The 16,383-nt window shown below is 38.6% G+C and overlaps 1 protein-coding gene across 1 annotated transcript in view; it reads left to right on the forward strand.

The window, feature by feature from the left end:
* The first annotated feature begins 615 nt into the window (after nucleotides 1-615).
* LOC101834373 (T-cell receptor-associated transmembrane adapter 1) overlaps nucleotides 616-16,383 on the forward strand; it is a 34,641-nt gene continuing 18,873 nt past the window's right edge. The window contains exons 1-2 of the mRNA XM_021229919.2: nucleotides 616-789; nucleotides 11,931-12,041. Coding sequence (XP_021085578.1) covers nucleotides 783-789; nucleotides 11,931-12,041 — 118 coding nt within the window. The 5' untranslated portion in view covers nucleotides 616-782. The remainder of the gene's footprint in view (nucleotides 790-11,930; nucleotides 12,042-16,383) is intronic.

Consider the following 16,383-nt stretch of genomic DNA (forward strand, 5'->3'; position numbering starts at 1 on the left):
CTGCACTCCAAAAATTGCGATTCTCTGGGGTTTGGGGTTATCCATAAGTGCACTGAAGTACTTCTCTACAGCACACTTACATACAGATGTTTAAGAAGTCCTGGTGCTGACGCTGGGATAGCCATCACTTTGCTGGTGACTCTGGCTTACATGCTGGCTACAGTGATGGCTGGTGGTACTAAGGCACCTGGCCCCCTGTTAGGATGCTGTTCTGCTGACAGGCGCTTATTACTCACTAAGCACTCAGAATTGCCTAATTCTCCTCTGTTCATTAGGCCTCACAGGGCAAAGCAAGCAGCTGAACATGCACCAAGGCTTGCTTACTACTGGCCCATTGGTTTAGTAGATTTCGTTTTATTTTCATGTGAACTCAGAAGTAAGGAGTCCCCTGGATTTTCTCAAAAGATATGGTAGATTTCACCTTGATTCATTCACACCTTGCTTTATTTCTTTATTTTTAAATCGGGGAGTGATGAAAATTCACCTTTTGGCACACAGATGCACAGAAGTTTTTTCTTCCCACGTTTCACAACTATTTAAGTGTACCCGTTTCAGACCTAAGCTCCAGAAGCCTCCATCACCACATTTCCTGTTTATAACTGAACAAAGTACACACAAAAGAGTTGAAGAAAAAAAACCTGAGTACTGATAAAGATATATGTTGGTGCTATGTTGTTTCTAACAGAGCAGAGGAACAGTGCTTAGAGAAGAAGCTGGTGGGAGAATTCTTAATCTATCCGTCTGCTTCATGGCTGCACGCCGGCTCTTCTGAAGAGAGAAGCATGTCAGGTGGGTGGCAGTCTCAAGTCTTTTGGTTTTCATTTCTGTGACTAGCAGTTCATTTAGCAATTTCTAAGTCTTAATAAAGAGATATTGACTTGTGGGAAAGCAAATTTGTTAACATGGCATTTTAAAAAATGTACAGTGATGTTTAGCATGGCAGGAAGGTGTCTGAATTGCATTAATGAGTATATTGATTATTGGCTTTTGAAAGAAAAAAACTAGTCAGTGTTTCCTAAAAGCAAAGCTATCACAGTTATTGATGAATGTTCACTCTCACTGTGCCATTTGGAGATTTGTTGCTTTTACAGAATCTTTTGTTAACCATGCATATTTCACTCCAGTTGGTTTAGATAGAAAATAGGATAGAAATAATTGATTGTAACTGTCTAGCAATTAGGCATAGTTTTCCCTGAGGGATCAGTAGAATTGCCTATAGTCGTGGAGATGAAAAACTTTGAAAATGCCAGTGGAAATCGCAAGGCAAGATAGATTGTTAGGGGAGCTCAGATCAATTTCCTGCTATGAATCCAAGACTGCTATTCATTCCTCCTGCGTTCTTGATATTCTCTTTATTTAACAAATTTTTTTTACAATAGAAAGTGTACATTATATAAAGAAAGAGCACCGTTAAATAAAAAATTATCTTTTGTTGTTATTTTTCAAGACAGGGTTTCTTTGCATAAACCCAGCTCTCCTGAAACTCACTCTGTAGACCAGGCTGACCTCAAACTCAAAGAGATCCACCTGCCTCTACCACCTGGTGCTAGAATTAAAGGCATGTGCCACCACCTCCCAACAGAAAAACTATCTTACAAGCTAACTTTTAATTACTTTAAAATGAAAAATATTAAGTTAAATTTCCTTCAAAGTTTTGTTCCTATGCATTCTACCAGGTTTTCATTTTATAACAGGAATAGTAACATTATTAAATCATATATCCAGCTTTTCTGCCATCTCTGTAGCATAACCATTTCCTGTTTCATTATAGCATCTGGCTCGTCATATTCTATAGATAGATACACAGAATGATAACCGTTGCACTAATTTGATGTGTTCATCCCTTCATTTATTGTTAGACACTTCTGCTGTGTCCAGGCTTCATTTTTTGTTTTGTTTTTTAAATGGCAGGAAGCCGAACGGCTTGAAGGCTTTCGTGTATTGAGGATTATTTTTCAGAAATTATATCTAGAATTGAAATTATTGAATAAGATGCTATGGATATTTGGAATTTCATTGTTGTTCTCCAAGGTTGATGTCAATCCCCTTCCTTTCTGGAATGTTTCTTTTTAATGTTTGACCTCATTTAGCAATCTTCATAAGGACAAAATACTAGTCCCCTTCTTTAATTGCCTCACTTTGCTTACAATGGGCTTGGACACCAAACACTCTGCACAGGCTTTTAAACTGCTTGCAGTTCTATGGTTAGTACCTTGTCTGACCATGTCTTATGCCTAATTGTTATGTTGTCATGTTTAGTATCAATACATATTGGGCAGTAGAAGAGCAAAGATATCACATAATATAATATCTGACAGTTTGCCTCCCAGAGTTTTGTCTAAAGTATTTTAAAAAATCGTTTGTCTGGGTAAGGCAAAGGAATATAACATAGCATGTGATGTTCATACATGCCTTCTCTATTCTAAGTTCACAGGAGTACAAAATAAAGGGAGTAGTTCTAGTTTTGCTAGGATCGTGTAAGAAATGGACACAGCAGTTCTCTGTCCATGCTGCTGAAGGGGACTTGGGAAGGAGAAGTTCAAAGCCAATGAATGTGATGTTCAACTATCTCTGGAACTTACTAATTCTCAATCAGAAGAGACACAGTAAGCTTTCTCCACACACTTCTCAGTTCAGCAATTTGGCACAGGGCAGGAATGATGTCATTGCCAACGAGGCCTTCCTAAAACAGAGATGAAAGTATTTGCCATTAAAGCTTCCTGGATCTTAAAATCCAAAATAATTCCCTCCACACAAAATTTAGTATGAACACAGGGAATCTTGTGATAACAGTTTCCATGCTTAAACAGATGAAAAAAAGCATACTGACACAATAACTAAGGCCATGCTTCCCCATTCACATAAAATAATTGTTAACCAGATCAAACGGAGAAATCTGTTCCTTTGGCCCATCACTTAATAAATAATGGCTCACCGTTTAGTTAACACTTAGTTTGTTTTTGTTGTTTGCTTTATGGGTTCTCTTTGTCTTTGCTCACTAGAGATTCAGTTATGTTTATGGGCAGAGTGACACTCTTTTAGAGACTAGCATTGATTAATAATGAATTAGCTCTTAAACTCAGGAATTCTTTTAAAGATCAAGAGATAGTGTTTACCATGCAACTTAAGTAACATTTATCAGTAATATAAGATAGCTAATCAAAAGAAAAAATACACCACCACTTAAAGGTCACAGTTACAAAAAAACAAAGCAAAACAAAAATATGCCCACAGGTCATTATTGCTCAAATTCTTACACTATTTAAATTTTATTTAATTATCCCAATATTCTTTATCTTCAAGAAAACAGTAGAGGCCTTGATAAAACATTTAACTCCACTGTTTTTTGGGTTGAAAGGTTCCACATGCCCATGCTTATCTCCATAGTCCTGCCAGGTTGCTTCTTTTACAAAAGACACAGTGTGTGCCTAAGACCAAGCAGCTAAGCCCTGATGAGCAGCAGCTTTGTTTACATCGGGGAGTTGGGCAGCCCTTCAATCCCAACAGCATCTGTGAAGTTTACTAATCTCACATAAAGTTTAGTTGCAAAAGCAACAAAGGAATCTAGCATCGGAGACATCTGTAGCATGGTCCCTTAAAATCTGCTGTCTATCTCACAGGCATATTACATTTTTTCCCAGCTAACTTAAATAAAAACTAAGAGTTATCCAGATGCTTTAGAAGGAGGTGGGCCTGATGCCACAAGGATGAGGTTGGGAGCTCCAGATTTAACAGCTGGTTAACTGAGGATCAGTGATTTGCAAGAAGGAAGTTACACAACTTCCGAAGGACTAGTCTTGTTCTCATTCTCATGGTGTGTGAAAATAGGCATATCAAAGGGTGTATTGCTATTTTGCCTCTTCCCATCACTCTGTGATCTATACCATTCACATCTCAGATACCCTCTATGCATGGCAGGCAGTAGAAATAAGTTATTTACTTGGAAACGGGAATTAATGTGAGAGCTCCCCTGATGCTAACATCTAGTATTCTCACACCTTTTGTTGGTGATGATGTGCCTAGGTGATAGCAGTTTGAAATATGGACATGGAGATAGCATGCTATAATCCCCAAATCAAAAATATTTTGTGTTCAATACAACTACCATCACTCACAAAAATGTGTTATGAGTAGACACACGGGAATTGTAATATCAATTCAATTTTCTTTCAAAACACTTGGGTGCTTCTAATAAAAATGAACATTTGTAAAGTGCAAAGGGATGTCCACTGCTCTAAGAGAGTTTATAAGTCAGATGAAGGTACCAAGAGAGAATGTGGTAAGTCCATATACTTGTCCTACTAAAGATAGTCTGAAGTCTGAAATATGTAAAGGATTGTGTTTACCGTTTTCTATTATTAATGGCTAAAATGAGAGTTTCTACATTTAAAAAATCTGCTAATAGAAAGTATTACATTTGCTTAACTGGCTCTCCTTCCATAACACATGTAGTTATGAACTCCGTATACAGTGCCTGTCAATACCTGTTGACTTTAAGGGAGTCAGAGATCTTACAATTAAACCCACCCTTGGTAAGTGGAAACTAGATAGAAATTCACCTGCCATTGCCTCACAAATGATATCCTAAGCCCTTTGGCTTTTCAATGATATAAATACCAAAATTTATATTGTGTAGGAGTTCTTTTTAAGTCAAGAAAAACTATATAAATGAAGGTACAGTTAACTAATAATGCTACTCAAACTTGATCTTGTTAAACAAGCATTAATGAGTACAATAGGATGGACTCTGCACTCATAGAAACTCAGAGGATTGAGATGTTTTCACTGTAAACAGAGAACTTCTGGAGAGGGAAGCCATAGTGTGTGTGTGTGTGTGTGTGTGTGTGTGTGTGTGTGTGTGTGTGTGTGCGCGTGCGTCTGTGTCTGAGTGGTTTTCTGTGTGTCTGTTCAGAAGTTCTTCCATTTGGTCACCCAATCTTTTTTTTCTTTTCATGTGTTTATTTTATTTTTCAATATGAGGGTAGGCACTGCTGGCAATTAAGAAAAATGCAAGAGATGTTCAGAATATCACAAAATACAAAGCTTCCAAATAAGAGTCATCCTCTTTAAGGCTCAGATCTCATTACTGAGTGAAAAGGTTTCTGAAAAATAGAAACATAAGGTCTGAAAATCAGAGGGAAAACAGAACCCATGTCAAATTACCTCCCTTCACAGTCTAAACATTTTCCTATATATTACAGCTTAGGTTGTGCTGTCAAGTTCTATAATTGGTCATGTAAAACAAATTTACTGTTTTGTAAACAATGAAACACATTCCTAAGGGGATGTACAGTGTGGCCCCAAGTTCTCACCCAGTACCACTAACATACACTGTGAGGATTTTCCTTAAAGCTTTTAGTATAAGATTACATTGGTGTTTTGGTTGTTTATTTGTAGCTGAGAGCAAAATTATCTTCCCATAGCAATTAACGGATTAATATAATTGTTTCCCAGCTGTGCGGTGGTGGCATATGCCTTTAATCCCAGAACTCTGGAGGCAGAGGCAGGCAGATCTCTGTGAGTTCGAGACCAGCCTGCTCTACAAGAGCTAGTTCCAGGACAGCCTCCAGAGCCACAGAGAAACCCTGTCTCAAAAAACCAAAAAAAAGTGCAAACTTCTTTTTGAAATATAATAGTTATTTTAATGCAATTAAAAATAAATGCTTTCTATTTCCTTCTTTGAACTATGACTTTTTATATTAGTCTTTGTTTTATTTATTCAAGGTATAGCAATTTATTGACTGTATACAAAATAATGGAAATGGAAAAACACTAAGTAGAAAAATTAATTTTTGTAGCATTCAATAAATGGTGAGTGCCAGGGATTCATTATTGTTTTCTGTATTTGTTACTCCCCAGACAAAGCAGTCCTAGAAATACATAGCAGTATTAAAAGATACCACATTATCAGGGTGGAGGAAAAATTAAGGCTTAAAGTGCATGATCATCAAAATGACTATTATAAATTTCTAGAAATTTGTCTCAGAAAGGCTGTAAGGGAATTCAGTGACAGCCAATACCCAGGGAGACTTTAAGAGTAAGAGTGGACCATTCTTGGGATCCTTATATTTTAGGTTTCTTAAATAAACTGTTCTGCAAATTTTTATAATTAATAAATTTAGTGATGAGTTTCAAATGGCTATTTCTTTTTCTTTAAACCTGTTTTCTTTTGTCCTGATAATGAGGTCAGAAAATATGGAAGACAGACCAATATAAAAAGAGCAATAGAGAATTCTAGATTTTATTTACTGACTACAACCTGAACTCCAACTCTCTGCTGCCAGGTATGTTGTGCACCTGAATGGTTAGTCAGATGAATGACCGTTAATGTTTTCTTAAGAACTGGGTCCTGAGATGAGTGTGGTGGTGCATGCCTTTGATCCCAGCATTCAGGAGGCAAAAGCAGGAGAATCTCTATGAGTTTGAGACCAGCCTGGTCTACAGAGAGCATTCTAGGACAGCCAGGGCTACACAGAGAAACCTGTCTTGAAAAACCAAAAAAGGAAAAGAAGTGTGTCCTATTGTAGAGCAGAAAGCTATCTGAGCCCATTCTTTTTCCATCTATGAACAAATCCAGATATTTTCATTTAGATAGTGTCAAATTTAATTTCCAAAATCAATTCTACATTCCTTGAGATGAGTGCATTGTCAAGATCTCAAACGCCCATAAAGATCTGGTTTGTAACTTATAGGTTTGATTAGTTCTAACGTTCAGTTTCACTAAAAATAAATTATCAATATATCCATTAAATATGTGCTTTTACACAGTATAATATTTGGGTCAAGTTTACAATAACGTAATTGTAAGATGTGTATTTATAGAATTTATAGTAAATTATAATACACTGCATAATTGTTACTATCCTATATAACTGAGGAATAAAGCTTTTAAAATGATGGACAGTTGTCAAAAAGTAATTTGGATTGCAATGATTACTGTTTCTTTGACAATAATGAGTCAGCTTAGCTGTTTGGTGAGGTATCTGAAGGAAGAATTATGCTATGAACACATGGGAAAACATCTGGGTTTTGTTGCATAAGATGGTAGGAAGGTAAGGAAAGGACTAGCTATCACTAACTACTTGCTTCAAGTTTTCTGAGAAACAAATGAATGACCACCACATTTCTTGGTAGTTATAGCTTCAGAGCAGATAGATGTCTTTAGTTCTGGGTATTGTTGGTGCACACTTTTATCAAAGCTACAGTGGCCTCGTGCATTACTGTCTCTTGCACAGAAGTCTGTTTTCCAGACGCTGGGACATTGTATCTTCTCCTTAATAGAGTTAGTGATAAGTGAACCAGAATCTGTCGCATCTTTTCCTGGGTTGTGGATATGTCTAGACCTCATACTTGGCCAGAATCTTTCTTTTGGCTTCAGACATTAATTACCCTTCATCCAATTTTACAGTTATTGAGTGAGCTGATGGTGGTTAGTGAGAAATGACAATCTCCTGAATTTGTTGCCAAAATAATTGAATATTTACCAATGATGAGAAGACAATGTAACCAAGATAATATTAGTATCAACAGATAACATTTATCGAGCATTTTTGTAGTTAATATCACTGTTTTGAAAGCCTTAACCAAATCCCATAAGAAAACATTATTATTACTTTCCTTTTACAGATGAGGAAATTGAGGCAAAGATAAATAAGAGAGTGTCTGGCCCTTCGAAGGTTCACAGTTTAGATTGATAGTGAAATTAGTACACAAATGATTAACCGAATGCTTGTTAAAGTGTAAAGAGAGAAGATTGTCTGTTTGGTTTTGAGTTAATTTAAGGAGAAAGGGATTTCAAGCAAAGGACAATGAACAGAGACATAGGAACATAACAAGGTATGCTATCTATTTTTGACTATACGTACTTCATAGTGACTAGAGCATAGCATATGGTTGAGAGATTACATCAGCTAAGTCCCAAAAGATAAGCAGAAAATCTGAAGAAGCATTTTATGGAAAGAGTTTAAGATAAGGCATAAAAAGTGATGTCATAGGATGTGGAGAGCATTCAACAAGAAAAGCTTGGGGCTGCGGAGAGGGCTCAGAAGGTAAAGTACATGCTGCTCATGAATGAGGACCTGAGCTAGGATCCCCATTATCCATGTGAAAGTTTTGGTGGCCTTTATGTGTAACCCCAGCACTATGCAGTAGAGAGAGACAGAACCCAGCGACTTGCTGGCTAGCCAGTTTAACTGAAACAGTGACACCCAGTTTCACCAAGAGACCCTGTCTCAAAACAACAACAACAAAATAATGACAAGCAAGAGAAAAACAACCAAAGTCAACCTCTCACCATCATATCCTCCACATGGCAAGTACAGCATATACATCTATGTACATGTATGCAGCATGCATACACACCCATGGGGGGCGTCACCAACATTATCTAGGGTTCAGAGGGCAGGAGAACGTATGGGGCTAGGATGGGAAATGGTGGTTGTTCCGGGAGTGTTGGGTAATGCGATGGGATCAACTGAAACAGGAATAAACACGAAGCTGCCATCCACTGAGCACATAGAGACAGAGCCAAGCTGGTCAGACAAGACTGTGTACTATGTTTTAAAACCTTTGGTGTTAAGATATAAAAGTCCTTTACTATATATATATACACACAAATATATATGTGTATATCCATATATCTTTTCAAAATTATGTTTATTTATTTGTATATGGAGGCTTGCAGGCATCTTGCAGGAGGTGGCTCTCTTCTTCCACCATGTGGACTCCAGGGATCTATCTCAAGATGGTGAGGTTTGGCAGCAAGCACCTTTACGCACTGAGCAATCTCTACAGACTCAATATTATATACTCATTCATTTGGCCATTCATCTTCACAATTTTTAACCTAAAAGCATTAAGGGTGTGTGGTCTTAGCAGCCAGTACTTTACCAATATTCCCAAGATCCTTGTGGTTTTATTTTTCAAGCAGTTGCCTATACAGAAATCAATAAATGCTGAGCATGATAGTATATTCATGTAATCCCAGAACTGTGGTGATACATAATTTATGATTAATAAGATTGCCTGAGGTTTCAGGATGCAAAGCCAGCCACAAGCTACAGAAGTCAGGCAATGATGATACACAACTTTAATCTCAGCCGCAGTAGTAGCTAGCCATAGAGCTAGGCGGGGGTGGTACACACCTTTAGTCCCAGGACTCTAGAGACAGAGGCAGATGGATCTCTGTTAATTCAAGGCCACACTGAGCTGCATGAAATTGACCCAGAACAGCTCTCACAAAGGTGATTTCAACATTTGGAATCACATGCCTTTAATCCCAGCACTAGGGAGTTGGAGGCAAGAGTGATGACTGGGCAAAGAAAGGAATATAGGGCAAGAGGATACAGGAACTTGGAGCATTTTGCCTCTGAGGATTCATGGAAACAGGATCTGCCATTTTGGTCTAAGGTAAAGTTAAGAGCTAGGGGCTGGCTGTTTTGCTTCCCTGATCTTCATCTTGAATCTCGAACCCCAATATCTGTCTTTGGATCTTTATTTTTCATGCTACACAGCACTAGTGAGTTCAAGACCAGACTGAGTTACGCAAACTCAAACAAACAAAAGCAAACGAGTAATCAAATAGTTTCATGTATATATGCATATCATGTGGTGTGCAGAATTTCTAAGTGTATTTGATATAGTTAGTAGCCATTATATTATAGAATGCTCATAATACTTGGTGGGGTTTTGTTCATGAGGAATACATGGGTTGCTGCCTCTTTAAAAAAACTTGTTGTTTTTAATAAAACTATTGCACAGGGCATTATTAAGGCTTTTAGTGCTTTTGCATTTTATAAAACATAAATATTCCCTTAAAGAAAAACTCAAACATTGTATTATTATTATAAGTTTTTTCCATTATTAATTAACTCTTGAAAATTATTTCATAAAGAACACATTATGTGTTTTCACAGAAAGAAGTCAGAAATAACCCTATTCTCAATTGCTCATGGTGTCCTGAAGATATAGAAATAATAATAGAATTAAATTAAATATCAAGTTATAAGTAGATAAATATTTCTGGCTTCAAATGAAGTTCAAACTAGTTAAGCTGGAACAATATATGTGTGAATATATAATGTTCAGGGCCAGACTAGTGGGTATGAGTGCGAACAGGAAGAACTGAGTTCTGATCCTAGCATCCACTTTTAAGAAGCGAAACAACCAAACCGTTGGGCGTGGCTTCTTGTGAGTCTGTAAAGCCAGCATTGTTGAGGCAAGTAGCATTACTGGAGCTTGCTGGCTGCCAACCTAGCTCATAGTTCAGTGAGAAACTCTGCCTAAAATGAACGAGGCAACGAGTGAGAGAATGAGATACCCAACACCCTCTCTTGTCTTCATGTGCCCACCTCCACACATTCATGCACAGACACCACATTCACACTCATACCACCAAATGATGTAAATTATATTGCTTATGAATGTGCATGTCTACATCATAAATACATATGTAGTACAACTAATTCTTTATATGCCTGAGTGTGTTTATTTAGAAATCAGCAATGCCCACTTGAACATAGGAACATCTGAGGGCAACTAAAACAACAAGAAGTCACAGAAACAGTCACAATCCAAGCATCATATTTGAGATTCAGGAAACAGTAGAGAAGAGCAAAGTAGTTTCCATTGACACCTAGCATATTCTCATTTAATGCTTAAAGACAGATGAGGGAAGCAATCACACTTCTCCTCTGTTAACTTTTTAACACTCTCCTTGTTGTGTTTGACAAAGTGATATTTCCAAAAGGTTCTAAAATGGTCTCTGACTTGGTCTTATGGTGAGAGAGTAGACACTCTGAAGGACTGTGGTCTCTCTTACAGCTATTTTCACTTGTAAGCTATTTACAGCTTGCATTTCTAATTACACGTGTAATATCTGTTCCCCACAAAGAAGTTCCTTGAAGACAATGTCTTTGTTAGCTGGTTAGTTTTGTTTTGTTTTAAATTTTTTATTCTTTAGTATTGGGTATGGACTCTGGCATAGGCGAGACAAGTATCTAACTGACACTGGTTTTGTATCAGAGAATTAGAAGTTACTCTTCTAGGATCATTGTGTGGCATGGGTCATGATGGCATGACTACCAAGATATATGAACTCTAGTCTGTTGTTCATAGTTGTTAATCAATGTGTGGTGGTAACAATAAATCACCTGGGGTAATCAACTGGCAATAGCCAATCTAATTCCTTTTATTGCTCAGAAATAAAATGAACAGAGAGTCCTTCACAGCATTGAACTCTCCCCTGTCCATTAATAGGACGCTCAGTAGTGAGGAAAGGTCCTTGTAACCCATGCTAATAAAACTGTGCTACCATGATTGCAGAATTACTGTTTCATCACGATATCTAAAGTGTTACGGTCCCAGGGCTGATGAAAAAGACCAAGTGGTTCCATGAAGAAACAAAAAGCACAAATAAAAATTTAGTCTGATGAATAAAGTCTTGAAAGAGTCTATGAAATGAAGGTTCAGGGCTATCAGGGTAATCTTGAGTTTGAGCTGAAATTTTAGAATCTGTCACCACTTGTCACCCTTCAGTAGCTGAATTTATCTTTCAATTTACTAATATTAAAAATAGGAAAAGCTTGCTTTAATCACACTGAATCCAGAGACTTATCAACACTTTGAAATCTGAAAATATCTTATTGTCAATGTTTATTAATTTTCTGACAGATTTGTCCTTAACTATAAGTAAAAGAAATAATAATTTATTAATTTTGAGACAAACCCTTACTTTGAAGCCCAGGCTCTCCCAGCCTCCTAGCCATTCTATTAGCCTCTCAAGTGACACAGTTACTGGTGTGAACTTCCACACTCACCAGTGTGAACTCCACACTCAGCTAAACATAGTGGTTTGAATCTTGGCATTTGCTGATGTAAAACATATGTGTGCTAAGCTGCTATATCACAGATATATCTACTTTTGTTTCCAGGAAACTATGAATGCCCCTTTTTCCTCTGGGGACTTCTAGCCTTCTTGGGCTTGGCTCTGGTTATATCGGTGATCTTCAATATTTCCCACTATGTAGAGAAGCGGCGACGAGGTAAGACCTGGCAAATTGTTGTATGGTACCTGCTTGAATGCAGACTGTGGTGTCACTGGAAAAAAAAAACTCTGAAGTAGACACTGCTATGAAACATCATTAACAGCGTTTTGTAACCACAGGAAATCCATATGGTATTTTTTCACCCTGAGGGCTCTCTTTAAGAATGAAATAGCATTGGAGATGTGAGAAGAAGCTAACGAACTTAGCTTTATCTCTGTCTCATGACAGCTGGGAGGAATTAGCCTGGTAAGCAGGCTTTTCTAAATGAGCGAATCAGGAAATGGCGATCATGAGGCAGTCACAAAAGTGAAGAGTTGCTCCTCAAGGCTCTACTGAAGTTGTTCAGTCCTCCTAGGCTCTGGCCATGGGTCTCAGCACTGACTGGAAAAGCCACAAACTGAACCTGGGCCTGTTCCTACACAGCAGGTTTGAAAACAGATCAGTGGGCCCGTCACTACCACTATTAGCTTTGCCCAGGTGGCAGATGTCTGTTCCACTATGTTCATAGCAGCTTTATTTGTAATAGCCAGAACTTGGAAGCAACCTAGATGTCCCTCAACCGAAGAGTGGATAGAGAAAATGTGGTACATCTACACAATGGAGTACTATTCAGCAGAAAAAAGTAATGGAATCCTGAGATTCGCAGGCAAATGGATGACACTAGAAGAAACCATCCTGAGTGAGGTAACCCAGTCACAAAAATAGAAACATGGCATGTACTCTCTCATATATGGATTTTAGACATAGATCTGGGGAGTGCCAGCCTACAATCCTATGGCCAGAGAGTCTGGGAAACAGAAACTTCATTTAGCGGCTGATCGAAGAAGAGGCAGACTCCCTTGGTTAAGTACTGAGGTGAACTCAAGAAAGCCAGTAACAGAGAGGGAGGACTGATGATCAAAGGGATTAAGACTGGGCAGGTTTAACCCCCCAGAAACAGCTGACCAGACAAAGGTTAACTCTTGAATCCCAGGCATCAGCCTGGGAATCCAGCATGGGACTGATCAAGACCCCCTGAATCTGGGTGTCAGTGAGGAGGCCTAGGTAATCTATTGAGCCTTGGGCAGCAGATCAGTACCCATCCCAAGTATACACACGGACTTTGGACTCCCATAGAACAATGTGACGTGCACTCTCACCCTGAACTCTTGGGGAAGGGTCTAGGCCCTGCCCTATGTGAAATGACAGACTATGGACACCCCCATGGAGGGCCTCACCCTCCCTGGGAGAATGAGGGGATAACAGGGGGGGGTTGGGGGGAGGGCACGGGAGGAGGGGAGGGAAAGGGAGAGGGACCTGGAACTGACTTGTGAAGCAACCTTGTTTCTTATCTAAATTTAAACCGGAAAATGAAAAATAAAATAAAATGGTATAATGTACACAACCTCCACACAGTAGGCATCTGGCACATGCGCACTGAATACTTAGATCAGCGCCCAATAGACCCAAAGCGCAACTATTCTGGGAGGTGCCTTAATATTCTAAGGACCGAGAAACTTCAGCTCGAGTTATAAGTGGTCAGGAAAGATGTTTTGGAACAAAGGATAAAAGTACTTTCTCCAAACTCATGAAAAGAGCTAAAACTAAGTTAGCAAGCTGGGGTAAAACAGAGAGCATATGTCTAAGAAAACCTGCACGAAGCTAATGCAAACACTGATCAAATTGTAGTCCGTGTCCTTGATCCACTTAGGAGAAGCTTCCCAAGTGTTTCTAATGCAGCATAAAGAGTGGAGAAGTCGTTGTCATGCAGATTTTAAAAACTGAGAGGTACTTGAGAATGAGTGACATATCTGAGGTCACATAGCTATCCAATATCAAAATCGTGCCTGAGCATCCAAGGTGGACATAACACTAGCTTTTCAGATCTCAGTGTGAACAGCTTTTATAATTTTCACCTTTGGGGCTTTGTGCATTAGATTTTATTTTCCCATATCCATATCATTTTCCATCAAACAAACAAGCAATCCCATTGCATTTAGTTTTGCATGTAGGTTTGATTTTCTTTTCAGTTATACAAGCCATAATTGCCTCAGCCTTACCATAAATTGTTCTATTTTTTTGTCCTTAAAGGAGAATTTTTTTATTTTTTAAAATAGTGTTGTGGAGAAAAAAATGAAAATAGGAAGTAATAAATTGAATGCATGATGTCTTTCCTTTGATTAATGCCAGCCATCGATTTTTAACAGCATAACTTCTAAAGCAAATCAAATCTGATGTGAATTAAAATTCACTCTGATTTTAGATTTCAGTTGACAGATTTTGCACAAGTAGCAACTTCTCTGATTCTCGGTTTCCTTTTTGCAGCAATGGAAAACACCATGCAGACCATAAAGGTCTTGTGAGGGAAAAAAAACCCTGCATATACCTTAACACAGGGTTGGGACTTTGCAGGTTGATTGTGTATCTGATATAGTCCACATCACAAACCAAATCCACAAACAAATGTGGACCTGGCATTTCTTGCCCTCTTTCCACAGTAATCACTTCCTTTTTTTCCATGGTAACCACCAAGGGCCTGTGGACCACATCACTTCACTTAGCTTTAGTATGTCACTTCTGTAGGCATCAGTTCCCAGCCTCTATGCTGCTCTAGCCATGTTCATGCCCTGGAGATCCTCTGTAGCTCCTAGCTAACATCCTGTCCCCATACTTATATTATTTATGAAGTTAACAATATCCAGGTCTTTAGCAGTCACTGCTGTGTTCCTGCAAGTCACATTCAACTCCATTTCAGTGGGTGTTTTGAGTCTTTGGTGAGATTGGTTTCAGACATCAGTGGATTTCAGGTCATTTGATTTGATATGCATTTCTTAGGTGGAGCACCCTGTATAGATTGTTGTGCAAACGTAAGATGACTAGCCTTAACAGCAGCTTCACCGGCACTGTACAAGTGCCAGATGGTCTCATTCACCTTTCTGACGGCCCAGCCGCTCCCCACAGCTTTCCTCAAGTGTGAATATTTACCCTGCCATCTTTTCCAATTCACAGGAACAAATACTAACAAATTTTGTCTCAGAGATTCTAGACAGTTGGACCTGTCTCTCTAAGCACTCAGTTCCTCCCTAATGCTGAAGACTTGGGCTTGCTCTATTTCTTCAGCAAGATGGGTTTAGTGATTTTCTCACATCAGCCAGTTTTCTCCATGTGGTCTGTAACTGTAATACTTCTGCTATTGGCCTCGTGTCACTTTTATGTTAGCATCTTTGTGCTACTCTTTGTGGCTGAGAAACTTGCACAATATGACTCCTACTTGGCCAACAGTCATTGAAGCAACTTGGGGGTGTATTAAATAGCTTACAAAAGGAACTCTCCTTCCAGAGACAGCATAATATCTATATATTCAATCAGATAGACAAGAAAAGCCTTGTCTTCATGCTTTATGTGGCAGCTAGCTGGAAGCCTTGAAAATGAGTCCTTTATCTGCTTTCAAAAATAAGTCTTTATTCAGTGCATTGTCCAAATCTTTAGGAGGAGTGCACTCATTTCTTTTCCTAATAATGTATTTTCTTCTTTCATTAAACCCAAAGACTATTTGGGTTATTTATTCAACTCTTCCTCTTTGATTTGAGAAGAATAAACAAGCATGTGATTTGTGTGTGTATCAGTCCTATCAGTGAAGCTTCTTTTCACTGGCATGCTTTTGACTGAAATGAATCAAAAGGAAGAATTCAGTGTTCGCATTTCAGCCGTGTGCTGCTGTTTCTTGCCATAACAGAGTGTGCAAAGAGGAGTGGACACTGTAAAAGGAAAACATAAAAGCAAATGTCTTTGCATCATAGCCTGCCACATACACACCAACCACAAGCCTTGCATCTGCATCACAGGGGAGGGTGGGGAACCTCACCCGCTCTTCTTGATCGTGATCTTGCACACTTTGCTGCTCTGCAGCAGAGCAGTTTTCAGTCTGGCCACACAGCGCTGAGATGACTAGGCAACATTTAAATCATGCCGTTTATTCATATATAAACTTCTGAGCCTCTGGGACAGAGAAGGTCTTTGCAGGAGCCTGAGCTTGCTACCCTTGATGTAAGAGATAATTGGCTATTAACCTACTTAGGAAGAACTGATAAACTAAAATTACCCAAGCAGTGATAGGCTAGCTAGCATCCAAATACACATTGATTTTCTAAGGCCAGAGCAGCATGTAGTGCCCTTGGACTTTTAAAGTCTGCTTTCACAGTGTTTCTCTGCACTGCATTTCTTCTGATGTATAATGTCCTTTATGCATTTATTTTGTTTTGCTATTTTATTTTGTTTTTACCACCTCTTTCATTCTATTTAAGGACCCCATGCTATTATATAATATCTTGTACATAATTGCTTTTATTCAACTTTTCTC

The sequence above is a fragment of the Mesocricetus auratus genome, unplaced genomic scaffold, assembly GCF_017639785.1.
Source record: "Mesocricetus auratus isolate SY011 unplaced genomic scaffold, BCM_Maur_2.0 Super-Scaffold_100008, whole genome shotgun sequence".
Taxonomy (NCBI): Eukaryota; Metazoa; Chordata; class Mammalia; order Rodentia; family Cricetidae; genus Mesocricetus; species Mesocricetus auratus.